Source organism: Dromiciops gliroides, chromosome 4 (assembly GCF_019393635.1).
Source record: "Dromiciops gliroides isolate mDroGli1 chromosome 4, mDroGli1.pri, whole genome shotgun sequence".
Classification (NCBI taxonomy): Eukaryota; Metazoa; Chordata; class Mammalia; order Microbiotheria; family Microbiotheriidae; genus Dromiciops; species Dromiciops gliroides.
In genome coordinates, this window is record NC_057864.1 from 374384961 (window position 1) to 374412792 (window position 27832).

General features: G+C 39.7%; 2 protein-coding genes across 2 annotated transcripts in view; both read right to left on the minus strand.

Moving 5' to 3' along the window:
* IL20RA (interleukin 20 receptor subunit alpha) overlaps positions 1-7227 on the minus strand; it is a 56094-nt gene extending 48867 nt beyond the window's left edge. The window contains exon 1 of the mRNA XM_044003491.1: positions 7116-7227. Coding sequence (XP_043859426.1) covers positions 7116-7227 — 112 coding nt within the window. The remainder of the gene's footprint in view (positions 1-7115) is intronic.
* A 205-nt stretch (positions 7228-7432) lies between these two features.
* The window catches only part of IL22RA2 (interleukin 22 receptor subunit alpha 2), a 126496-nt gene continuing 106096 nt past the window's right edge, over positions 7433-27832 (minus strand). Inside the window, 2 exon segments of the mRNA XM_044003492.1 lie at positions 7433-7565; positions 9067-9154. Of these exon segments, the coding sequence (XP_043859427.1) occupies positions 7433-7565; positions 9067-9154 (221 nt within the window).

A 27832-nucleotide genomic window follows, 5' to 3' on the forward strand; every position in this document is an offset into this window, starting at 1 on the left:
ACTTGCCTAGGGTCACACAGCTAGTAAGTGTTAAGTGTCTGAGGCTGGATTTGAACTCAGGTACTCCTGACTCCAGGGCCGGTGCTCTATCCACTGTGCCACCTAGCTGCCCCTAAACAGATAATTTCTTGCTGTAAAATGACTCTAAAATATATTAGCTCTTCTTACTCAATACAGTACAATGAATACAATTAAATTTTTCTTTGAGGATTCAGGATCTTTCACTAAGTATGCCTCAGGCTCAATAATCTGAATGTTTATATTTAGGATATAGCAGTAGGCATGTAGATAAAGAAGGCATATGAGTATGAAAGATACTATATGGGGTTATTGGATGAGGCACTAAACTTGAAATCAAGAAGACCTGGGTTCACATTCTACCCTCGGGCACTTACTGACTGTGAGACTTTAGGCAAGTAAAAGCTTCTCTGAGCCTCAGTTTCCATGAGGGGATTTAGATTTAATGGTCTCTAAGGTTTCTTCTAGCTCTAAGTTTATGAGTCTATGAGATTGGGCAGACTCTCTGCTTAAACTAAAGAACATAATCTGGAAAGTGTGTGTGTTTTAAATATTTTAGATGAAAAGATAGTTTTGTATCCATATGTACAGAACCATATAGACTCCTATGTGCAAAACCTGACTCTACCCTTACACCAGGAAGACACTGCATCTCTGAACATCTTCTCTAATAGTGGGTGTATCTTCTTTCATCTTTCCAACCCTACCCCAACCCCCAGCCCTACCAAATACCTAGGCCAGGAGGAGAGGTAGGGACACCCTTGACCCCTCACTGTCACTTCCAGACCCAACCTCCGCCACTATCACTTTGCAACCTTTGTTTGGATCCTCTTTAAGGTTCATTCATTTAGATCCTGGTTTCTGTCAACCATGAGGTTATTCTCTCTCTTTTCTCAAGTTTTGTATCTAGTTCTCAAGGTTTGTATCTGGTGGATTCTTCTGCTCTACTCCAAAGTGCCCTCGTACTTGGTGTGTGTGTGTATGTGTGAATTTTTGGCTCTGATGCCCCCTCAAACACTGGAGCTCCTCTAGTTCATCAATTTCTTCAACTCCCATACATAACTTTACTCCGCTTTAGCCACAGACAGGGGGAGTTTATATCCTTTTATTTAATCATCATGCAGAAAAGCTTTACTCTTATTTAGAATTCAGAAATTCTACTCTCAGACCATAGTCTCATACCCATCCATTTCTACCTCTGGTTTTCTCTTCCTAAACCTTTTCTAATTTTTTCCCCTTTTTCATTGTGAATTTAGCAATCATCAACAAACATCAACATTTATTTATTCCTAGAATAAGAAAAAGAATTGTATAAGAAACTGTGAACTTATATACAGTTTATTTTTAAGAAATATACTTTTATGTGTGTATATGTATATATGTATGTGTGTGTATATTCTAGTCTCAGACACTAGAAACATGACTCTAGGCAAATCACTTAAACATGTGTTTGCCTTAGTTTCCTCATCTATAAAATTGGCATAATAATAACACCTATTCTTCATGGTTGTGAGGATCAGATAAATTAATATTTGTGAAATAGTTATCATAATGCTTGGCACGTAGTAGGAGCTATATAATTATGAGCCATAGTATATATATATATACACATATATGCATATGTATGCACACATATATGTGGAGGATATACTATATATAGATATAGAGATATACACACATTTATAAAATTCAAAAAGGTAATAACAAAACTGCTTAATTTCTATCATCTATACTTAATCGTTTTTTATTCTGTGCATGCAGAAGAAACCTTTATTTATGCTTTTTTGGAGACATAGCTATCACTACACACTAACCTACTATCCACTCCCTTGTAGAAGCCCTCCCTTGTAACAGATATGTACAGTCAACCAAAATAAATCAATAGAGTCAGGGGTAGGGGAGGAAGGAGGAGCTAAGATAGCAGAGAATCAGGAAGAACTTCTCAATCCCTACACACAAACTTTTAAAAAATGTTCTGGTCTGGGAAATCCAAGGGGGAACCCCCCCTCCCCCAATAACCCTGAATCACACAGGTCAGCAAAATGAGACAGAAAGCAAGGTTTGTGCACATAGAGAAATGGCCCCATGCATCATTCTAGCCCTAGAAGAAGCTCCTCACCAGGGTAAGAAAAGGTCTCAGATCCAGTAAAGAGTATCAGGACACCATGCAGGCCACTGGAATAGATGCCAACTGGCAACTGTTACTCACTTCTGAGTTCTCAGTCACTGACCCAGGCTACCTAAGGAGGGAACCTGAGCCTTGGGGAGATGGTCCAGGATGAGGAGGGGTAGTGGGCCCTGGATGGTGTACCTAGAGAGGAGTAAGTTCAGAAGGAAGCAGCAGTTGCATGGCCCTGACCCTGGGAATGGAGCAGGGTCTCAGATCCAGTCTAGTCTTGAGGGGGATAACCAGAGAAGGCAGGCCAGACCAAAAAGAAGCTTGCAGTTCCTGGTACTCTGAACCAACGGAGCTTTCCAGCTGATAATGGTTGAGTCCAGCAGCAATTTACTGGAACTCCAACTGGGACAAGACCAAACATGTATTGCTCAGACCCAAATACAAGTCAGGAACTTGCAGAGCTCAGACCAGGAGGGAAGGAAGCAATCGGACTTTGCCCTGGATCAGACTTCTTTGAGAACATGGAAAGCTTGCAGGTCTCCAGCCTGAGATGAATTAACATAATAGCCTGAGGTCCTGGATTAGCACAACTCTCAGTACCCCAGAGCATCCCTTCTCTAATTTTCACCCTCTTCCTACCCACCCGCTTCTTTCTTATCCACAAAATGTCCAAATTTACCATATCTCCCTCAACCTTAAAGTGCCTTCCCCTGACTCTGCTGTCCTCTCAGGTTAGACTTTTACATCTCCTTCAATTCACAACCAAATTTCCCTTTATTGCCTCCATTTCCTCACTTTGCAGTTACTTAACACTTTGCATTCTGGTTTTTGGTCACACTACTCCACCGAAACAGCTCTCTCCAAAGTTACCAAACATCTCTTGATTTCATCAGTTAATCAATAAACATTTCTTAAGTGCTTACTATGTGCCAAGCACTCTGCTAAATGCTAAGGATACAAAGAGAAGAAAAATAGTCCTTGGCCTCAAATATCTCACACTCAAATGGGGAATTCAGTTTGAAAATAACTATTCATATGTAAGAGCAGGTGGAAGGTAATCTCAGAGAGAATTTACTAGTGGGAAGCAAGGGGAGAGAGGCCAGGAAAAGGCTATTTCTCAGTCTTCATCCTTTTTTTTTTCCTTTCTGTGGCATTTGACACTGTTTATTCCCTTCTCTGGGTTTTCTTGACACTACTCTTTCCTGGCTTTTCCCCTACTTGTCTAACTATTCCTTCCAAGTATTCTTTGTTGGCTCATAATCCATGATCTACCCCATTTTGTGGGGGGGTACTTCAAAAATCTGTCCTGTGTTCTTGTCTCTTTCTGTACTCTGTGGTTCAATTACTCAAGATTCAATAACCATTTCCAAATAGATGATTGCCAAATCTACCTCGCAATCCCTTCTGCCCTCATCTCCAATCCTGAGTGCCAGCTGCCCACTGGCCATCTCCACTTGAATGGCCATCTCCACTTGAATGACCATAGGCATTTCAAACTCAATATGGTCAAAATAGAACTGTCTTTTCTCTTATATTTGTCCATTTCCCAAACTTTGTTGTTTTTTTTTTCTGTTACGGGTACCACTTTGCTTCCATTCACCTGCTTTCTCAACTTTAGACTCATCTGTCTCTTAATTCTCCTTCACCAATCAGGTGCCAAATCTTGCTGATTCTACCTCCAAAATATCTCGCCTATCCATTCCCCTATCTTTACATGCCCATCATACCAGTTCAGACCTTCATCACTTAGATTATAGTAGCATCCTCCAATCTTGTCTCCCAACTCCAGTCTTTCCCCTCTTCAGTCTATCTTCCACTTGACTGCCAAATGGATATTCTTAATGCACAGGTCATGACCATTTCCTGCAAAAGAATTTTTTGTGGTTCCCTATTATATGAAAGATAAAATATAAAATGTTTGGCATTTAAAGAAAGGGTGCAAAAAAACCCATTTATTAAGCACCTAATATGTACCTGCCATTGTGCTTAAAGTGCTTCACCAATATTATTTCATTTGGTCCTCAAAACAACTCTGGAAGGTAGATGCTATTGTTATCCCTATTTTGCAGTTGAGGATACAGAGGCAGAGAGAAGTTGTGTTACAGGGTTAAAGTTCAGGGTTACTTAGCTAGTAAGTGGCTGGGGCCAGATTTGAGCTCAAGTCTTTGTAACTCCAGACTAAGCTAGCTCTCTATCCACTGTACCACCTAGATGCCTCTTTTAGGTCCTTCACAATCACTTTCCAATGTATATTTCTATAATGTTTTCACATTATTCTATCTCATGCACCCTATGTTCCAGTCAATGCTATATATACACTGTACATATACAACATTCTATCTCCTGTAACCATGCTTTTGTACAAGCTGACCCCTCCTTACTTCCACCTCTTGGAACAGAAGGATCATAAATCTAGAGATAGAAAGGACCTGGGATGCTCTCTGATGCAAATCCCTCCTTTTTACAGATGGAGAAAATTGAGACAAGGTGAAACGACTTACTCAAAGTCATACAGGCCATAATTGTCTGTAGCAGGATCTGAATTTAGGTTCTTTCTCTAAAGGATTAATGCTATTCCCACTGTAACATGGTGCCTCCAAAACTTTGACTTCCTTCAAGGTTCAGCCCAAATACAATCTCCTCTACAAGGTCTGCCCTGACCACTCCAATTTGTATGCCTCCCTTAGTTCATTATTTGGTATGTATTTTATTTTAACTTAGGATTATAAGATAACTAATTTTGAGCTAAAGGGAACCTTAGTGGTCATCTAATGTAAGCCTTTCATTTTGCAGATGAGGAACTAAGGACCAGAGAAATTGAGTGATTTGTCTAGGATCACACAGCTAGTAAGTGACTGAGGTAGAATTTAAACCCAGGTCTTCCTGATTTCAAGTAATAATAACCCTGGCTACCATACCATTGAGGGCAACTAGATGGTGCAGTGAATAGAGCACTGGGCTTGGAATCAGGACCACTCATCTTCTTAAGTTCAAATCTAGCCTCAAATACCTATTAGATGTGTGACTCTGGGCAAGTCACTTAACCCTGGTTGCCTCAGTTTCCTCATCTGTAAAAATGAGTTGGAGAATGAAATGGCAAACCACTCAAGGAGCCCCAAATAGGGGTCATGAAGAGTCTGCCAGGGCTGAAAATAACAACCATACCATTATCTCTGTTCATTTCCCCAACCCAGTTGAATATAAACACCTAGAAGCCAGTAACGACTTAACTTTTGTCTTTCTATACCCAGCATCTAGCACATGGTTGACACTTAATAAATTTCTGTCTAACTGAATTGAATCAGGCAATGGTGAGTTTTAGTCCCTACAATGCCACCAGCTATCAATCTTGCCTTCAGCAAGTCACAGCTTGAGTGTCAATTTAATCATTAGTAAAATGGAAATAACACCTTCACTGCTTACATTTTAGGATTATTCTGGATATGGAATTGGATAATTTATGTACTTCAGAAACCGTGAGGTATAATACAAATGTAAGGCATTATATCCATTTGTTTTCTCATCAGTTGTCTCTTCTAAAACTGGAGTGCAAAATAGGTAAATGTTTAAAACTGTTGGTTAACTTGGTTCCAGTTAATGGAAACTTTACTGTATTTTTAGACACTTGTTATTACAATAACTTCTTTAAAATTATACTTTTAGGAAACATGATATGGTGTGTATCTGCTCTGCCTGGAAATTGGTGTTTTTGATTGAGTCATAATTTACTGTCATTCAACTAATGCTTAGAATAGTTTGAAAGTTGTTTTACTTCTCAAACCCACCTGAAAAAAAATCTTCTTGAAAGTAACTACAAAGGAAAAAATGATGCACGCATGAAAGGACAATCTTAATTTAGGTGGGTTTTTTTTCTTTCTTCTTTGCAGATACCTTTGCTCATTAAAGAGAGAGAGTCAATATATCACTATTTAACAGCGACACACTAATTATTCTATTCGTAACTTAACACATTAAAAAATTTCAGCTAGTTGGCAGAACTTCAAAAGAGGTCAACATCTATATTATGACTACAAGGAACTGGAGTGGAAAGAACACCAAAGCAGCCTGCAGCGGATTGAACTCTTTGGACCTGAATTCAGGGCCAACTTGGTTGGAAACCTGTCTGTCTCATCCAGCACCACCCAGAGCTTTTCAACTTTTCAAGTCTCACTTTCCTCATCTGTAAAATGGGGGTGATGATAATCCTTGTGAAGAGGGATCAAAAAGGAAAAAGGCTTTCCAACTTGCTATATAAAAGTCAGCGGGAAGACCTGGATTGAAACTTTTGACTGTGCCAGAGTTATGAAAGTGATTTCCCTTTCCCCCAGTAAAATGCACGGGCGCTAGCTAGATAATTTCACTCTAAGACCTTTTTTTTCCCCCTAGTTCTATATCTTCTCATTTTACAATCAGTTTATCCAATTCCTGTGGTTAAAAAAAAAAGTGAATATCAGCAAGTTTAGAGAGGCTGCCTCGAAACTAGGATGAGAGGAAAGGTAAGTGGGAGTTTCTTTCTCCACGTCCTAAGTCTTAGGGTTACCCCCCTGCCCTTGCCCCGATCTGTAGTAAGGTAAGAAGGGAGGACGTAGGCAGCATCCCTGGAGGACTCTGAAGTGGGCGCTCCGCACCCCTGCCTGACACTTCTGGGCCAGGGCCAGTGTCCCAGTATGAAAGCGAAACACCGGAGGACGAGGAGGAAGAAGAGAAGGAGAAGGCGGCGAATCGGGCACGTGGGAATCCGAGCCCAGAGCAAGTGGAGTACCTCCCGGCAGTCCCGGGACTGAACAGCAGCTGCAGCCCACTCAGGAATAGAGGCTAGAGGAGGGGGCATGAGCGAAGGCTACGCCGCAGACAGACGGGCGAACATACTAGCGTGCGCGCGCGCGCGCACACACACACACACACACACACACACACACACACACACACACACACACACACACACACACACACACACACCACACACCTACTTACTTACCTGACAACACCAGCTGCAGAACGTGAAGCACGAGCTGTGCCACTAGGGGCAGGTACCAGGGCGCCCAATGCCCTCTAGCTGCTGCCCTCCTGCGGGGCCGGGGGGTCCGCATTGGGCGGGGGCGGAGGGTCACATCTCAGACTAGGCAGGTCACACCCCAGCCTGGTCGGGTCACGGTCCTCCGCTGTCTTGAGCTCTGCTCCACTCCGCTGGGTTCGGCTCTGCTGAGCTCCGCGGAGCTCTCCCACCCGCGGCTCGGGCACCGCCACCCGGCCCCCACCTCGCTCGGGCAGGTAAGGGGCAGGGGGACCTTTCGCTCACTCTGCTGGACTCAGTTGGGTCTGCTCGGGGTAGGAGAGAGAAGGGGCAAAGGCGAGGTAGTAAGATAAGGTCCGGAGGGGAGGAGGTGTTTGCTGGCTCCACCCACTCTCAGCGCCCAAGCCCAGCACTCTCGGGGAGGAAAGAGAGAGGGAAGTTAAACCCAGAGGAGCTCAGGGGAGAGATTTCTGCAGGACAGGAGGGACCAGGGAGGAAGAGAGCAGCCTCTGCAACCAGTATTAAGACAAATCTCTGGGCTGTTAACCTTGGATGACCCTGGGGCAACAATTTAACACCATCCGCCAAACACCTTTCTGGCGTAAAACCCCTTGAGGCCAAGCATTGGTTCCATTTATTTATTTAATCATTTATTTCTTTTTGGTGGTTGTTTTTTGGTCTTCAAATAATCTCCTGTGTCTATCACAGTGCTTTGCACAAAGTAGGCACTCGGTAAATCTCATTGAACGTTGATCTTTTGCTAGGGTGAGAGAAAAAGTAAACTCTCAAACGAGTTCCATGGATTTTTTTTTTTCTTCCACTATCAAGCATTTCGCATCTGACAAATTGAGTTTTCCCCACTTCGATTGATCTATCTATTTATTTGTTCATTTATTTATTTTGCGGGTCAATGAGGGTTAAGTGACTTGCCCAGAATCACACAGCTAGTGTCAAGTGTCTGAGGTCGAATTTGAACTCAGGTCTTCCTAAATCCAGAGCCAATGCTTTATCCACTGAGCCACCTAGCTTTATCTCCCCCTCCCCCGCCCCCCCCCTTTTATTTAAATCCTGTTAGTTTGTTCTATCGTGTCCAAGTGTTCCTGACCCTGTGGACACTCTGATAGTTTTCATGGGGTTTTCTTGGCAAAAATACTGGAATGGTTTGCCATTTCCTTCTCTAGTGCAGGGTTTCTTAAACTTTTCCCACTCGTGACCCCTTTTCAAGGGAGAAATTTTTACCTGACCATGAGTATATAGGTATATAAAATAGGTATACATAACCTTTTAGAGTTGCCAGATTTTTTGTGATCCCCACATTCAGTTACGGGACCCACAGTTTAAGAAGCTGTGCTCTAGTGGAATAAAGTAAAGGTTGAGTGACTTGCTCAGGATCACACAGCTAGTGAGTATCTGAGGCCAAATTTGAACTCAGGTCTTCCTGACTTCAGGCCCAGCTGTCTAACCATTGAACCACCTAGCTGCCTCATAGCTTTCTGATAGATCATAGGGTCATAGATTTAAATCTGGAAGGCACCTTAAAGGTCATAAAATCCACACTTCTGATTTTACAGATAAGGAAACTGATACCTAGAGAGATCAAGGCATTTGCCCAGGGTTACATTTACCAGGTTGCGTACATAAGACAGATTCAGTGTCTTAGATGCTGCATTGTTCCCTAATCATAGGGACCACAAAGCTGACTGTAAAACTGCATTTTCAGTATTTAGCATACATACCCATGGGAGAAAGGACATGATCCCCATGACATTGCTCTCAGATATGAGTAGTCTTTTCTAATTAACATACCTACAGCTCAGGTATTTTCTGCTAGGAATATGGACATTTTTATGACACAATGACTGTGTTCCTTAGTTTTTGTCATAGCAGCCTCTTCCAAGAAAGACTCAGTGCCCACATCACGGGAAACTCAGCAGATTCTCTAGTGCAGGTTGGGTTCGACAGCTTCTGATGTCCTTCCAGGTCTGAAATCTCACTCAGACAAGCTGAGAAATATAGGAACCATCAGGGACAAGCCATTCCCTTGGTTCCATGATATTAATAATGATAAATTAATTTACGTATCTCTCTATATTTTACAGTTTTCCTTTCCTTTTTTCCTTATAATTATGCTTTACTTATACTTTTCCTTATAGCTGCCTGATCTGCTAGGTCATACAAATATTGTTATCCTAATTTTGCCATTGAAGAGACTAAAACTCAGAGTTTTCATGACCCATGGTCACCTAGTGTTAGTAAGTGTCAGAGCTGACACTGGACCTCAGACCTCTCATCTCTGATTCCCAGTCCAGTAACCTTCCCACTGTGCTGCTAACATCCGGGATGCCTTTCCGCCAAAGGAAAGCAAGCCTTGCGTGGGGCAGACAAACTTTGACTGACGCCCAGGATCATTTTTCAGTCTAGTGTAAATTCCTCTTCTCCTACTTCCTTTTGTTTCTCAGCTTCCTCTTTTTAACTCCAAGAGTACAAGACTACGTTTGTGAGGAGATAGAATTGTCATGATTTATGTAAGCAGGATGATTACTATGTCTGTATGGAATAAATGTGTTCTGTGAACTCATCTTGGCATATGATCTATGCTTAACATATGCTTAATTACCATAAAGAACTTCCTGACAAGTTTTCTTTGTTTTTCACCAGTGACCCAGACCTGCCTTGAGGAGTCGTCTTGACTGTCGCTCTACTCTAGTTTGTTCCTCAACCCATCTAGGTAAAGGACACTCCCTTAACTTCCCTCCCCAGTTCTAATCCTTCCCAAATAATTTAAACCTTAGGTTCTCTTCCTCAAAGAGATTTTTCAAAAATGACTCACCTCCACCCCTCCAAATTGTTATTTTTCTTCTTCTAAGCAAAAACTCTGACCCTCCTCGCTACAATTTAGTACTTTAAATTTAGTTACTGTGTTACTGTGGCTCCTGGTATGAGGATTTGTGGGTTAACGGGCAAAAATAGCAAATGAAACTGAAAGTACTTGATTTGTGTTTAATAGATTAGCTCAGGTTCCAAGGAGTATGAGTACAATCCTTACCAAGAGAGAGAGAGAGAGAGAGAGAGAGAGAGAGAGAGAGAGAGAGAGAGAGAGAGAGAGAGAGAGAGAGAGAGAGAGAAAGAGAGAGAGAGAGAGATATTGGGGGGGGACTTTGTAACCCCTTCTCTGGTCTTCTTACTTAAACAATAAGTATATTTCTACACGGCAATTTGCAGAAATGTAGAATTAGGGTAACTGCTAAACAATAACTTCAAAATAAATTTATTTTGACTACTTTGATGGATCTATGATCACAGATGTAGGTGTTGATTGTAATCCGTCTATACCTTCTTATTTGGTCCAGCACACAGGGAATTTGCTGCCCCACAAGTTATCCTATCCCATCTTTAACAGGTCTAATTTTTAGAAAAAAATGTTTCTTATATTGAGCTAAAATATTCCATCCTTTAATGTCTACTCATCAGTCTCCATTCTACCCACCAGAGCTATATAGAATACATTTAATTCCTCTTCTAGGTGACAAAAATTAAAATATTTGAAGATGACCAATAGTAATAGCTAGTATTTCTATGATGCTTTAAGGTTTGCAAGGTATTTATTAATACTTTATCTAAGTCTTCACTTCTTTAGGCTAATGACTTATGCCAGGGCTTAAATATAGTTTTCTGAGGACTCTGCTCTTTGAGTTGGCTCTCTTAGGGACTGCCCTTCATTTCCCTTTTGGGCCCTTCCAAGCAGAGGTATGAACTCAGATTTGGGAAGTCTGAGTGGCCTTGTGTCCAGGTAGGCCCATTTAGGCCCAGGAAAGGTAATCTAATTTTGCATTTTGTTAGAAAAGCAATAGGGAGCCAGTGACTTTTTTTGAGCAGGAGGGGGTAGCATAGTTAGACTTCTACTATGAGGCAATTATTTTCTCCTGTCTTTTGAAAATGGATTAGAGAAGGGAGAGCCTAGAAAGGAGAAAGACCAATTAGAAAGCTATCATGACCAAGTCTATTCCCTGAAAAAGTGTTGAGAAAATGTACCTCTCTCTCATTTGCAGGCATGGGAAGGGGTGCAGATATAGGGGTAGAACATTGCATATTCTGTCATATTACATTCAGTTGATATTTTGATTTTGTTCAACAGCCTTTACCCCCTTTTCCTTTTATATTCATTGTTCAAAGGATGACTTTCTGGATAGAGAATGATGAAAGGATCTATTCAGAAATAAAAATGATGCTAAAAATAATAGCAGTAATTTTAAGAAATATAATTATTTTCTTTATTTTTTTCAATTAAAAATCTATTTTCTTTCCATCTCATCTCTGTCCTCCCTCCTAGTCCCCCTACCCTGGCGCACTGGGGAAAGAAAGGAAAGAAAAAACCAACTCCCTTATAACAAATATTTTAAGTGTCAGTCTTCAATTACTCCCACTGTCCATTTCCTTCTGTCCTGCTGAAGAAAGATGGAGAAAATCACCAGGATGAGGGGATCCACTACAATATGTTACATAACATGTGGCAAGGCAATCCTTTTATACCTTTCTAACTCCCTATCCTACTCCTGAAAGTGGCTTTTCCAAACTTTTTTTCTGCTCCTCAAACCTCTTATGGTTCCCCCCAAGCCTAGTCTCTCAGCTGAGAACCTTGTCTGATAGTTTCCTGAAAAAAACTGAGACCTCAGAGAGCTCCCACTTCTCCCTTGTTCCCATGGTGCTGTATCCATGTATCCTGATTCTCTTCCTAGCTGTCTGACTACTCCCTCTCAGTCTCCTTTGCTGCATCTTCATCTATGACATGCCTGCTAATAGCAGATATGGTACAAGGTTCTGTCCTGGGTCCTTTTCTATTCTCCACCTATACTTTTTCACATAGTGATCTCATCAGAACTCATGAATTCAGTGATCTATGCTGACTTAACCTCTCTCTTTACCTCCAGATTCCCATGTCTACTTCCAACTGCCTGTTGGACAGCTCTAACTAGATGTCCCATAGACATCTTAAACTCAATATATCTAAAAGTGAGCTCATTATTTCCCTGTAAAATCTCCTTCTGAACTTCCCTATTACTGCTGAGAACACCAATATCCTCTCAGTTATGGAGGCTTGAAACCTAGATACATCCTTGACCTCTCATTCTCATCACCTCATATTCAATATGTTGCCAAGGTCTGTCTATTTCTCCTTCATAACAAGTCTTGTATATGTTCCCTTCTTTTCCCTAACATTGCCACCACCCTGATGTAGACTCTCATCACCTGGACTATTGCAAGAGTCTTTTAGTTGGTCTTCATGTCTCAAGTCTCTTCCCATCCCAAGTCATCTTCCACTTAGCTGTCAAATTAGTCATAATCATATAGTAGCTCTCCATAACCTCCAGGATATAATATAAAACCTTCTGTTTTGCCTTTGAAATCCTTTACAACCTGGCCCCCTCCTACATTTCCATTCTTCTTCTTGTTCTTGTTTGTCCTTCATTCTCTAAGAGGACCATAACATGGAGAGGTGATGTCATGACTTGTAGTGAATTGGATTTAAGTGAGTCAGGGCTATACAAAGTTACAAGCCTTGTGCGTACCCTTTGACCCAGCAATACCACTATTAGGTCTTTTTCCCAAAGAGATCATAAAAAAGGGAAAAGGACCTACACATACAAAAATATTTTTAGCTGCTCTTTTTGTAGTGGCAAAGAATTGGAAATTGAGGGGTTGCCCATCAATTTGGGAATTGCTGAACAAGTTGTGGTATATGAATGTATATTGTGCTCTAACAAACGATGAGCAGGCACATTTCAGAGAAACCTGGAAGGACTTATATGAACTGATGCTGAGTGAGATGAGCAGAACCAGGAGAACATTGTACACAGTATCAACAACATTGGGTGGTGATCAACTGTGATAGACTTGATTCTTCTCAGCAATACAGTAGTTCAAGATACTTCCAAAGGAATCATGATGGAAAATGCTCTCCAAATACAGAAAAAAAGAACTGTGCAATCTAGATACAGATTGAACCATACTATTTCTGTTTTTGTTGTTGTTTTTTTTTAGTTTTCCCCTTTTGCTCTGATTCTTCTTTCACAGCATGACTAATGCAGAAATATGTTTAATGTGATTGTACATATATAACCTATATTAGATTGCTTTCTGTCTTGGGGAGGGGGAGGGAGGGGAGGAAGGGAAAAAAATTTGAAACTAGAAATATTATAAAAGCAAATGTGGAAAACTATATCTACATTTAAGAAAATAATAAAATACTTTTATAATTAAAAAAAACAAAGTCACTAGCCTCACTCTCTCCTTTAGAGCCATCTGGATACAGTAGCAAGATATGGATCAGGGCAACTGATAAATATATATATATATCATATAATATATATATAAAACATATACACACATATAAAAACATGTAACACATACACATGTACCCTCTTTTAAAAAATCTCTTTGGGGTACAAGCCTTACAGGGTATTCTTTGGTTAAAAGCTATGCATGGTTTAGAAATTTTGGGTGCATAGTTCCAAATTGCTTTCTAGTATGTCTAGACCAATTTATAGCTCCACCAATAGTCCATTATTGTGCCTGTTTCTCCCCTCCCCACAACATTTATCACTGTGCCATTTTCCTTTTTGTTTTTTAACAAAGTCTGACAATCTGATGGGTATAAGGGAGAACCTCAGAATTATTTTAAGTTATCTTTCTCTAATTATAAGTGATTTGGAGCATTTAAAAAAAAAGTCTTTCTAGCTATAGCTTGGATTTCTTCCCTTGAGAAGAGCCTGTTCATATCCTTTGACCATTAATCATTAACAGTTCTGTCCTTATAAATTTAATTCAGTTATTTCTACATCTTGAGATATAGAGATTATACAAAGATATTTTTTCTGTACTATGTTTCCCCAGCAATTATTATTGTGATATTCCAGGCAAAAGGTGATAAGAACCTGAATTAGGACAGTAACAGTGTAAGTTGAGAAAAGAGATAGGATAATAAAATTAGATATTGGTAAGTAGTAGGGAGGAATAAAACATAACCAGAGACTGTGAAGATGTAACTAGTGACTTGTAACCAAAGCTTTTCATTTTAATATGACCCAGATTTAGTCTCAGTGAGGTGGCAAGTGGTCATGGGGTGGGTTTTCTCACTGTCTGGCTTATGCTCTCATTCAGTACCTTATCTCATTCTTTTTCCCTGGGAACATTAGAATTTAACTGGTTACTAAGTATCTATAGAAAAGGTAAAGGACCCTCAGTTATCATGCAAGTATTCAGCCTATTAACATATCATATATAGGACAGGCCATGAAAAACAGTACATGAAAAACAGAAAGAATTTTCATTCAAGTCTATAAATAGTCAAGACAACTCTGCTTACCTTGCTAGTGGACCACCATTTAACAAAGGACTATCCTACAGTAGAGTCCCTTCTTTCCCCAATAAGGGGAAATTTCTTAGGACCTTAAAGAATTCATCCTTCACTCTCTGGTGACACCTACCTTCCCAGAGATCTATGGAGTGATCTCAAGACTCAGAGAACAAATTTTAACATCAAGCAAACCACCAAAATTAGTTGGTCCTTTCATTTTTGAGGGAGGTTGAAACAAGTATTAGGGTGGAGCTTGGCTCTGCCAAGGACTCTGGACAAAGAGTAGAGGAAAGGTGAGGTGGTGGGAATGGAGGTGGGAGAAACAGTAACAATACTGCAATACCTTAATCAAACTGACTTAAGTCATAAAATATTAGAGATGAATGGGACCTTGGAAATTATTTAGTCAAAGCAACAGACATATTTGTGGGTGGGAAAGATAGCCCCAGATGGGTAATTGAAGTCAAGAATTGCCAGGTCTAGAAATTTTGCATTCTCACATTTTGTCTATCTTGACCATTGGGAGAAAATATTTACAGATCAGGACTCAAGTGGCATAACAGCCCTCTCTGTGCTCATGGGAATGGGAGATGGACAGCTCTATCCATGTTCTGTTGTACTGAATTTGCCAAAGGCACCAGTAGAGGATCTAGTAACCTTGTTCTTGGGTAACAGATAATTAAGAAGAGAAAGACCTTTGGAAAATTAGACAACACAGTAGAGACATGAAGGTAGGAAAGGTGCAGATATGAATTTGCAGTGGGAGAATGACCTGTAATTCCAGTTCATACTGGGGCTGTTATCTATTAAACAAATGAAGCAAAGTAACCATTGTTGGTGTAGCTAGTGTCTCCTGTGCTGTCTCACCTCAGGATCTTAGGGAACCTCAAAATTTCCAAGAATGAAAAAGCAGATTGTGAAACAAGGAAAATGGAAAGATCTGCCTGTAATGTATATACCTGAAATTCCCTATTCTCTCTTCATTCGTCTGCAAGAAAGATTTCTTCTCATCCATCTAGAGTGTAAGGAAGAGAGAAAACTGGTGCAGTCAGAAGGAAGCTCCCTGTCTTCCATGCCAACAAGCAGTGGTACACTGTGGAAGTCAGACTACTTGGGTTGCTAGCTGTTGCTACTCATGCCTCTATCTTTGCTAACTGGGAGTAACATGGGAAAGTTGAGGCCAGGCAGTTGATGGGGTTGATGAAGGAGACACAGCTTCAACATGTGGCATTGGTGTTCAGCACTGCAATTTATGCTGTGGAATTGATCAGAGTGGAATGGAAATAGATACTAGAGCAAGAATAGACCCTTGAATGCATTTGTGAAGCTTGATGGAATAGTCGCCTAGGGGTGAAACAGCTCTTGACTTCCAGGTTTAAATTCTTGGGTTAGGGACAGCTAGGTGGAACAGTAGATAAAGAACTGGCCCTGGATTCAGGAGGACCTGAGTTCAAATTTGACCTCAGACACTTGACTTGTACTAGCTGTCTGACCTTGGGCAAGTCACTTAACCCTCATTGCCCTGAAAAAATAAATAAATAAATTCTTGGGTTCAGGGCTAAGGCCTTAGATATACCACTCCCGCCATACACACAAACACCCCTACTCAGTTCATCATCTGTTAGCATAGTGCTTTGGTTGAGAGGAGCTCTGGGGGGAAATTTTCTGCAGAGAGCTCCAGATAGGGATCATTTAAACAGTTTTTTGTGAAGATGGCAGAGGAGAGGCTGTGACTTTTACAAGCTCCAGATAAACTTGTCCATTTACTCCAAAATAATTCTGTAAAAAAAAGACCCAACAAAAAACCCAACAAACCATAGCAGTCTAATGCACATAAGAACAGAGTGAGACTATTTTTCAGCAAAAGAAGGCAATTTCAATCACCTATTGATCGTGCTAAATAGCTCAGCTTGTGGTCTGGACCCATTCAGGAATAGACTGCTTCCAGTATGCCTCAGAGTCTTCAGTGCCAGCAGCTTGGTCTGAGGCTGGGATTGTGGACTGGTGAGGGGGTTCGGTGGTAGACCAGGATGAAGTGGAGGCAGTCTCTTCTGGAGTTGGGTCAAAGTGTCCTGGTTCTGAACCAGTGGGCTGAATTGAGTGGTGGTGGCCCAGTGAGTGAGAGGCACAGGCACACCAAGCTTCTGACCATAGAGAATCAGAGTTCAACCAGACTTCTGTTTCCAGGTCAAAGAGAAAGTGGCCATGGTTATTCACAGGCTAGGTAGGCTGAGAAGAAGCCCAATCACCCCATGGGCTCTCAGAACAGTATGTTCTGGAAGCAGAGCTACACTTTAAGAAGGCACTAAAAGCCAAGAAATAGGCATCCAAGATGAGCAGGCAGAGAAAGCAGCAGACCATCAAAAACTTCTTTGGGAGAAAGTAGACCAGAATACACCCTCAGAAGAAGATAATAACAAAGTCAAAGCTCCAACATCCAAAGCTTCCAAGAAAATTATGAATTGGTCTCAGGCCATGGAAGCACTCAAAAGGAACTTTGAAGAGAAAGTAGGAGAGATAGAAGGAAGATTTAGAGAGATGGAGGAAAGAATGGAAAGAGAAATGAGAGCAATGCAGAAAACTCATGAGAAAAAAGTCAACAGTTTGAAAAGCCAAATGGGAAAGGAAATAGAAAATCTCTCTCAAGAAAATAATTGCTGGGGGCAACTAGGTGGCGCAGTGGATAGAGCACTGGCTTGGAGTCAGGAGGACCTGAGTTCAAATCTAGCCTCAGACACTTAACACTTATTAGCTGTGTGACCCTGGGCAAGTTACTTATCCCCAATTGCCTCACTGGAAAAAAAATAATAATTGCCTAAGAATTAGGACTGAACAAATGGAAGCTAGTGGCTTTATGAGAAACCAAGACATGGTAAAGCAAATCCAACTGAATAAAAAAAATAGAGGGCAATATGAAGTATCTCCTTGGAAAAACAGCTGACCTGGAAAACAGATCCAGGAGAGATAATTTGAAAATCAATGGACTACTTGAAAATCATGACCAAAATAAGAGCTTAGACAGCATCCTCCAAGAGATTGTCAGGGAAAATTGCCCTGATATTCTAGAAGCAGAAGGTAAAATAGAAATTGAAAGAATACACCAAATACCTCCTGAAAGAGATTCCAAAAGGAAAACCTCCAGGAATATTATAGCCAAATTCCAGAGCTCCCAGGTCAAGGAGAAAATACTCCAAGCAGCTAGAAAAAAGGAATTCAAATTCTGTGGAGCTACAGTAAGGATAAAATAATATCTAGCAGCATCTACATTAAAAGATTGGAGGGCATGGAATATGATATTCCAGAGAGCAAAGGAACTGGGACTACAGCCAAAAATCACGTACACAGCAAAACTGCATATAATCTTTCAGGGGAAAAATGGGACTTCAATGAAAAAGAGGACTTTCAGGCATTTGTGATAAAAAGACCTGAACTCCATAGAAAATTTGACTTTCAAATACAAGACCCTAGAGAAGGTAAACAGGAAAAAGAAATCATGAGGGATATTAAAAGGATAAACGTTTTACATTCCTACATGGGAAGATAATACTCCTAACTCATAAGATCTTTCTCAGTATCAAGGCAGCTGAAAGGAATATACTTAGAGGGCACAGGTGTGAATTGAATATGAAGGGATGATATCTGTCAAGCATTTTTTTTTGTTTATCCTTGTTTTTTGTGGCACAAGCAGGGTGGGGTGGCTTATGTCTGGGGACGAATGTGGGCTCAGGGCCTCCTGGGTCCAGGGCTGGTGCTTTGTCCACTGTGTCACCTAGTTGTCCCATGATGACATCTTCAAAATAAAGTTAATGGGTAAGAGGAATGCACTGGAAGAAAGGGGACGGGAGAGGCAGATTGGGGAAAAGTATATAAAAGATATAAGAAAAAGCTTATGTAATAGAGGGGAAGATGGGGAAGGAGTGGGGGAGTGAGTGAGCCTAACTCTCATCAGAATTGCCTCAAAGAGGGAATAATTTACACACTCAAGAGCGGATAGTATTATATCTTGCCCTGTGGGAAAGTGGGAGGGAAAGTGAATAAGGTGGGGGGAGAGGCAATGGAAGGAAGAGCAGATTGGGGGAGGGGTCAGTAAGAAGCAAAACACTTTCAAGGAGGGATAGGGTAAAGGAAGATAGATAATAGAGTAAATATCCATGGGAGGGATTAAGATGGAGGGTAATACAGTTAACAATAGTAACTGTGAAAGAAAGGATGAGCAGGATGCTATCAGAAGGACATATGAAAAATGAAAACCATCAACAGAGATAGAACTGGTAGTATCTGAATACAGATTGAAATATAATTTTATTTGTTAGCTCCTCTTTCTAAAGGTATTTTGTCTATTTTCCTTCACAACCTGACTAATGAGAAGATGTTTTGCATAACTGCACATGTATAACTTATATTTATTTGGTAGATTTCATAGGGAGGGATGAGGAAGGAGGGAAGGAGAAAATTTAGAACACAAAGTTTTAAAAAATCAAAGTGAAAAGTAATGATGAGCAGGGGAGGTTCAGAAAGACCTGGAAGGACTTACATGAAATGATGCTGACTGAGAGGAGCAGAATCATGAGAACATTGTACACCGTAACAGCAGCATTGTGTGATGAACAATGGTGACAGACTTGACTCTTTTTAGCAATGCAATGGTCCAAAACAATTTCAAAGAACTTCATAATAGAAAATGTTCTCAACATCCAGAAAAAAGAACTATAGTTTAGAAATGCAGATTGAACCATACTGCTTCTACTTTGGGCCTGGTTTTTAAAATTCTTTTTTTGAGGTATTTCCCTTGTGCTCTGACTCTTCTGTCACAATCCGACTAATGCAGAAATATGTTTAATGTGATTGTGCATATATAGCCTATATTAGATTGCTTTCTGTCCTGGGGAGGAGGGAGGGAAGGGAGGGTGGGAAAAAATTTTGGAACTGAAAACCGTATGAAAACAAATGTTGAAAACTATCCTTGTATGTAACTGGAACATAATAAAATACTGAATAACAACAACAACAACAAAAAGCCAAAACATTTTTCCTTTTATTTTTCACTAGTAAACTAAGTGGCTGCAGTATGTTGACAGTCTATGTTCTGTGGATGTGAATTGTCTTTCCATGGAGAGTTCAAATTGTTCTGAGACAACAAAATTTGGGTGTCCTGAACATGACCAGGCCTTCTCTTACTCTGTGTCATTGCTTAGACTGATCCTGGTGCCTGAAATTTCTTATCCCTTCTCTTTACCTGCTGAATGCATTCCTTCTTTACTTCCACTGCCTAGAATCTTTCCTTCCTTTAAGTTTCAGCATTAAGTATCACCTTCTTACACAGAAACTTTCTTGATCCACTTGATGGCCAACATCCTTTCTTCCTGTCTTGTCTCTCTCTGACTACCTTGTATTTATTGTGTTCTTTATAAACTTATGAATGTGGAGTGAACCCTCATGTGTGGTGAGGGGTTACATGTAGCAAGATGCCAAGGGATTGGGTATATAGATGAGATGACCCTTGGGGCCAGTCTCTGGTATGATTTCTGATGCTGCCAGAAGTCCAGTTTCCAAAGGTAAATATGGACTCAGGATACATTCTTTGGAGATTTGTCAGAAAATCTGCACCCAGCTGTGGACCATTTGAATGAAGGATAAAACTTCTGTTCTTAAATAAGAAAAAATGCATTTCCCTTTAACCTAAGAAAGATCGACAGGCAGCCTGAGAGGAAATGTTCCTGCAAAACTTGGTGTGGGGGTAGCTAGGTGGTACAGTGGATAAAGTACTGGCCCTGGATTCAGGAAGACCTGAGTTCAAATCTGACCTCAGACACTTGACACTTACTAGCTTTGTGACCCTGGGCAAGTTACTTAACCCTCATTGCCCTGCAAAAAAACAAAAACAAAAACAAAAAAACCCAACCAACAACCCAAAATAAAAAACAAAAACAAAACTTGGTGTGTCTGTACAACCACCAAATATATAAAAAAATGTTATATAAAAACTCAAAGACTGAACAACATAATTTCCTAAGGGGAAAAATACCTGAAGAATTATGGCTATCTTATTACTTATGATGAAATTAAAAGGGGATGAAGAAGAACAAGACAGAAGATCAAAAAGAATTATAAGCACACCCCAAACAACCCAAATCAGTGATCTGGCATCATTACTGCAGTGTGCCTGCCTGTGTATTTCAGATAATAGTTGACATGATAAATTAAAGAGGCTCATACTAATCAATCATTCTTTTTGGCCTAGAATCCTAAGCAAGTGGAATGTTGTCTCCCACACCCTGTGTTCCCCACTTGCCAATAATAAATGCGGGTTCCACCCAGCCCCTGAAGTTTGTTTACAACAAATCAAGCAATTCTGATTAATAGGTTGCAACAAGATAAAGATTTGGTTGAGACCTGTATGCATTTGGGGAAAATAATTATAAATGTTAATTTAAAAATTAGGAAGAAATTAAGCTTTACTAATATTTAATGTATGGAGCGACACTTTGGAAGTCCAAAAAGGCAGTGGCCACCTCGCTAAACCAAGATTTTATTTTAAAAACTTTAATTTTTATTTAAATTTTTCCCCAATTACATGTAAAGATTTTTTTTGAGTTCCAAATTTTTCTGCCACTCTCCCTTCCCTTTGCCCACTCCTGAGGCCAGTAAGTAATTTGATATAGGTTATACATTACAATCATTAAACCAAGATTTTAAAGAATCATGAAGTCTATTCAACCACATTACTATTTAATATTTTAGTAAGAACAAAGGGGGCATTTGTATCATTAATAAATAAAATAAAATTGATTTAAATTATTTCACCTTGATCTCATTCTTTTTATTTCTATTTGTGTATTTTTATAATGCATGCAATATGTTAGTACTGTGTTATATGTATATAATTTATAAATAAGTATACAAATATTCGGGGTCAAGGCTCAAAACTTTTTTTTTTTTTTTTTTTGCTGATAGAGGTGTATCACCAGAAAGGTTTGGAGACCACTGTCCCAGACTGTAACAATCACCACTTAATTGGTCTCCTGCCCTAAGTGTCTCTCTTCTCCAATGCAACCTCTTCAAGAGCTGACAAACTGCTATTTCTAAAGTAGAGATCTGATCATGACAATGTCTCTTCCACTTCAAAATTTTCTGATGACCCTTTATTGCCTCTAGGATAAAATGCAAAGTCTGTAGCTTGGCATTTAAGTCCTCTACAATCTGACTCTCACCTACCTTCCCAGTCTTTTTTTTATTAATATCCTTCATGCACCCTCCATTCTAGTCAAATTGGTTTACTATTCCCTGTACACAGAATGGCATCTCCTGCTTTAAACTGTTACCCAAATTCAGAAGCCACAAACCCCTCACTGACACCTCTTTGGCTTCCTTCAAATAAGCTTTTTTTAAAAAAAACTATTTATTTATTTAGCTATCTATTTGTTTATCTATTTATTTATTTAGAATTTTCATCAAGTTACATGTAAAAACAAATTTTCACTTTGATTATTTAAAAACTTTGTGTTCCAAATTCTTTCAAATAAGCTTTTGTTTCACACAGGGCCTTTCTTGATCAATTCATGGCATTCTTTCTCTCTTGAAACTACTTTGTATATATTTGTCTTATGTTCCTGTACAATGTAAGGTTCTTGAGGTTAGGAGATGTTTCATCTTATCTTTCATAATACAAGCTTTGAGGCATTTAACTCTCACTTGCAGTTCCCCAAATTTCAGCTATTTATGTCCTCTCAGAGTTGGAGCTCCCCATGAGGTGTCAGAGAGTAGATTTTCTATTACTGGAGTTCATAAGGCCTCAGCAGTCTGCTTCTTCCCAATGGTTATCAGTTGGGAATGAGAATCATTTAGTCAGCCCGTCTCAATTAGATTTTAGAAATGTCTATTTACTAAGGTGGTATAGTAAGAAAAGTTGGTACAAAACATTCCCTCCCTAAAGTCTGTGACACAGTTTCCTACTAGCACAAACAGAGTCCTAGGGAAAATGGGCTTAAGTTTTAAGAACAAATGGAATGCCAGAAGTAATTTTCACCCCTTTTGAGGCTACTTGAGAAGTTTCCCACACTACCATGAGCCACTTCTGTCCCCAAAGATGTTAGGATGCTGATGGAAATATAGAAAGTCCAAAATCCTTGGTACTCATAGAAAACAGCAAGGTCCTCCTCCAGCTGTTGGATTAGGTGGGAGGTGGAGAGGAGACAAAGACTGAAGCCAAAGTATTCTCCTCCCTGACAAGTGCCTTCTTCCCAAAGGGTTTAGTGGGAATTCTCTCTTCTCATTTGCCACTTGCTTGGATCTGAATCTCACCCAGTGCTCAAAGAACTCGGATTCTGGATTAGAATAGGTCTTTTACTTTACAGATGAGCTTTAAGCAATATGATTACTCTTTCTGTTGATGTCACTCCAATTCATCTAAGGACTTTTTGTTCAGTCATTTTTCATTTGTGTTTAACTCTGCGACTCCATTTGGGGTTTTTCTTGGCAAATATACTAGAACAGTTTGCTGTTTCCTTCTCCTTACAAATGAGGAAACTGAGGCAAACAAGGTTAAGTGAGTCGCTCAGGGTTACAGTTAGTAAGCCTCTGAGGTCAGATTTGAACTCATAAAGACTCCTGACATCAGGCCTGGCATTCTATCTACTGAACCAACCTAACTGCCCTCCTTCTGCATATACTTCCTACTTAATCGAAAGTGTTTATTTGATTAACTGATAGTAACTCATTCTCACTAAGATATAAAGGACTTATAGTCACATATTTAGTGGCAGGTGGGATTATTGATTACTTCACCAACCCTACCCTTAAACTTTGTATCCTTCACTTCTAGCACAATGTTTCATATAGAGTAGACTCTTAATAAATGCTTGTTAAATTTTCTAATCCTCCCCTTTGCTTCCAAAGCCCATTAAGAAATCTATACTTGCTACATTTACTTCCTTAACCCCTGACAATCTAGTTTCCATCCCCACAATTTTACAGAAATCTTTCTCTTAAAGGAAGGAAGGAAACACACATTTATTAAAAGCTTACTATGTGCCAGGCACTGTGCTAAGTGCTTTACAAATATTATCTCATTTGATTCTCACAACAACTCTGGGAAGTCAGTGCTGTTATTATCCCCATTTTATATATCAGGAAACTGAGGCAGAGAGAGGTTAAGTGACTTGCTCAGAGTTACCACAGCTAAAAAGTTATCTCAGGCCAGATTTAAACTCAGAAAGGTCTTCCTGACTCTAGGCTTAATACTTTCTCTGCTATACTACCTAGCTGTCTCTTAAAACTACCTCCTAATCACCAAATCCAATGGTCTTTACTCAGCTTTCTTGAACTTTTTGTGTCATTTCATACTACTGACCACCTTTAATAGCACTATTTATTTAATAATAGTAGCTGTTACCTTTAACAATTGTTAAGAAAAATACAATTTAGAGCAAGACTGAAAGAAATATTAATATCTAAGTATAAACTGATACCTTGTTCACTTCAAACAATATGAATGAAAGTGATTATTTTAATACTTTAAAGATCTATAATTTTTTGCCATGGGCATAACCTTCAGTGAGGCAGATGATAACCCCTATACAGTTTAGTAGATCATTACATGAGTGGCCATGGCCAAGATAAGTTTTTAAATGGTGATTAAATCACCAGTAATAAGAATCTCTTTAAAACCATTCCTTAGACAATAGACACACAGTCCACTACTTGTTCATAACTGAAGACTTTCTAACTTGGAAGGTCACACCAAGACATGTGCTGCAATAGCATAACCTTTGAGAGTCTGTCTCCCCCAAGTTTTCATGCCATGAAGCCACAATGAGGAATTAGAGTAGGAATTTTATCACCTTTAGTTAACATATTGAGGATAACTTGCATTTTTAAAGCTCTCAATGGACACAAAGACCTTCACCCACATTATATCATGTAATCCTTTGAAGTAAAATGGAAAGAGCCACAGATTTAGAATTAGAGGATGTTGATTGAGATCAAAGCTCTGCTATTTACTACATCTATGGGTTTTAGCTCCCTATAATGTGAGAGGGTTGGACTAAGGTGATCTTTTAAGCCTCCTTCCAGTTCTAAATACTATGAACCTAGTGCAAATGTTATTTTTCCAATTTTATAGGAAATAACAGCATTCATAGAGGTTATACAACTAGTAAGTGACAAAGCCAAGACTTGTATGCAGGTTTTTTACCCCCAAGCCTGATGTACCATTCAACCTTCTTCACCAATCCAGTGCTTAATCTAATTTGAGTATTCTCCCACACCTGGGGCAGCTAGGTGGCCCAGTGGATAAAGCACTGGGACTAGAGTCAGGAAGACTCATCTTCCTGAGTTCAAATCTGGACTCAGACACTAGCTGTACCACCCTCGGCAAGTTGCTCAATCCTGTTTGCCTCAGTTTCCTCATCTACAAAATGAGTTGGAGAAGAAAATGGAAAACCATTCCAGCATCTTTGCTGAGAAAGCTCCAAATGGGGTTACAAAGAATCAGACACAACTGAATGTCAACAACCCAGACCCAATTTGTAAACTCACTCTGTATCTTTCTTTAGTTAGAAGCCTTCCAGGCCCTACTTACTGTGGTAGTGCTTCTGGATTCTTCCCAGAAGCCTGTGCTAAAAAGCCCCTAGCAAGGGAGCTTTGAAGTGTCTCCTTGCTTTTATCAGAGGGATGGCATCATTCTGCCTTCTTGGCTTTGCTGATTAGCTCTGGGGCACAACAGCAGTTCTCTGCTTCCTTTCTTGGTTAGCTCTCAAAATCCTCACCCTGTTCTCTCCTTTCATGACTAAAGCACCAGCAACAAATATTCAAATGTATTCACTACATATGCTTTCCCTAGAACTGGGACTTTAGAAAATAATTACTCCTGGCAACTCTGCCTGTCACTCAATCCTTAAATTGTCCCACCCTCCAATATTTTACATTGAATTCTTTCTCCCTTCCACCCCAACCCCATCAAGCTGTGCAGTTTTTCTATGTCTATGACTTGGTTTGTGTTCAAAACTTCTTTTAATCTGTAAATGGGGGCAGGTTCGTTTTCCCCGTTGATATTTTTTAAAATAGGGAAATAGTCCGGAACTCAAATGTAATCTTCCCAAAATATTTTTAAAAATACATTTGAACCAAACAGAAGAGTTTTATTCAAATTAACTACAAAGGACATATGAAGGAAGATACTATCTGCATCCAAAGAAAGAACTTATAAATAGAGTAATTCAGACTTCTCTTGTATGAAGGGAGAGCCAAGACATTTTATATGGATTTTCCAAATCACAGGGTGACATATCCCCCACCCCCATGATGTGGAAGCGATAACTATATGTGTGTGTGTGTATATGTATATATATATGTGTATATATATATATATGTATATATACACATAGATAGATAGATAGATGATAGATATATGTAGATAGATATAGAATGCATATACAAATACATATTATACAGATATACATTTATATATGCACATACATAAAAGAGAATCAATAAAATATTTCCAAAGAAAACTAAAGAAACAATGGCAGCAAATCCTTCCCACTGCCTTTTCTGATGGTGATCCAGGGACTGATAGATGACAGGATTCCATTGCACCTAGGGTCCGGTTCCACTGATATTCTCCTTTACTGATTTATTGGTTTTAACCATTCCTGTTCCAAAAGCTTTACCTGGCACTCTCCATTGCCTTCTGCACACCTTTGTCTTTGCTGCCACCATAGGATATCTCTATCAAATATCCATACTGCCAGCCCTCCTTCTTTCCTTCCTCTCAGCTAAAATATGATGCCCATAGGAAAGATTTATCTATGAATAAACAGTATATACATCAGAATGTAATGGCAGCATGGTATACTGGAAAAGGATTTGGAATAAATAGGTCTTAATTCAAACCTCAGGTCTGACATTTATTTTACTACTTATGTGACCTTGGACAAGTCACTTAGTATCATAGATTAGAGCTGGAAGAGACCTTAGAGACCAAAAACTGAGAGAGGTTATGAATCGCTCAAGGTAGCCAGCAATAAAACTGGGATTTAAACCCAGGTCTTGTGAGTCCAGATTGATCTCTTTTCCCTCTGCCACATAGTTGACTTAGATCAGTGGTTCTGAACCTGTAGGCCATTGGACCCCTGGTAGACGCTGGAATTATTGCAGGGGTTCTGAAATTACATATATGCCCTAGACTAATTTTGACCTTTGTTTAATAAAATGTGTCAAACTGCTTGGAAGTGAGGAATAAAGGAAGTTTGGTAAGGAGTAGCTTTCTCCCAAAGCTCCCTCTCTCCTAAGGTCACGGCCGCTGGCAACTACTTTCCAAGCAGGTTCTAGGAAAGCATCTTCTGGGCCTCCCCCACTACCCACCCTTCAGAGGGAGGTAATTAGAGAAAAAAAAAAGTCATACGTGTAGGAAGAACCTGGGAAAGAGTAGTTGAGGGGACCAATGAGAGGAAGTAGCTAGTTCTCTTTTTTAGCCAAACACTCCTAAGTAGCAGACTCTGGTAAACCTATTTACGTGCCTGTTTTTTCCTTTGTTAGAATATAAGATTCTTGGGGCAGCTAGGTGGCACAGTGGATAAAGCACCAGCCCTGGATTCAGGAGGACCTGAGTTCAAATCCAGCCTCAGACACTTAACACTTACTAACTGTGTGACCCTGGGCAAGTCACTTAACCCCAATTGCCTCACAAAAAAACCAAAACCAAATAACAACAACAACAACAACAACAAAGAATATAAGATTCTTGAGAGCTGGGACTGTTTCCCTTTAGGCTTCATATACCCTATGTCTACCACAGTGTTTCCAGTATAATAGATGCTTAATAAATGTCTGCTTGCTTGATTTTGGTTCCTAAATGGAAAACACACACACACACACACACACACACACACACACACACACAGATGTGGCCATTGAAAAAGGCACTATTTTAAAAGAAACTTGGAGGCATTGCTATCCCTTTACTTACATTAGTAAGTGAAAATAGTAGAGTTAGCTTGAGATTGCTTACCAAAGCAAAGTGAATACAATAAAAGGAGATGGAATTGACAATTACACTTGAGGTGATGAACATTTTGGAGAATCTTAACATTTCTACAAGCCCAGGTTCTTCCCCTGCCCCCAATCTCTCAGAGCTAAACTATAAAATTAGGGAAATAGGTAATTAACATAAATTTCTTTTAAAACATAAAAAGTTATCATGACATTTAAAAATTCTCTGATATCTTTTTTCTTCAAATGTACCTCAAATTTACATTTCACATGGGGAAGATAGTACATAGGCTTCAGATGGGAGAGTCTACTTTTGATACTTGAGATCTTTCTTGGG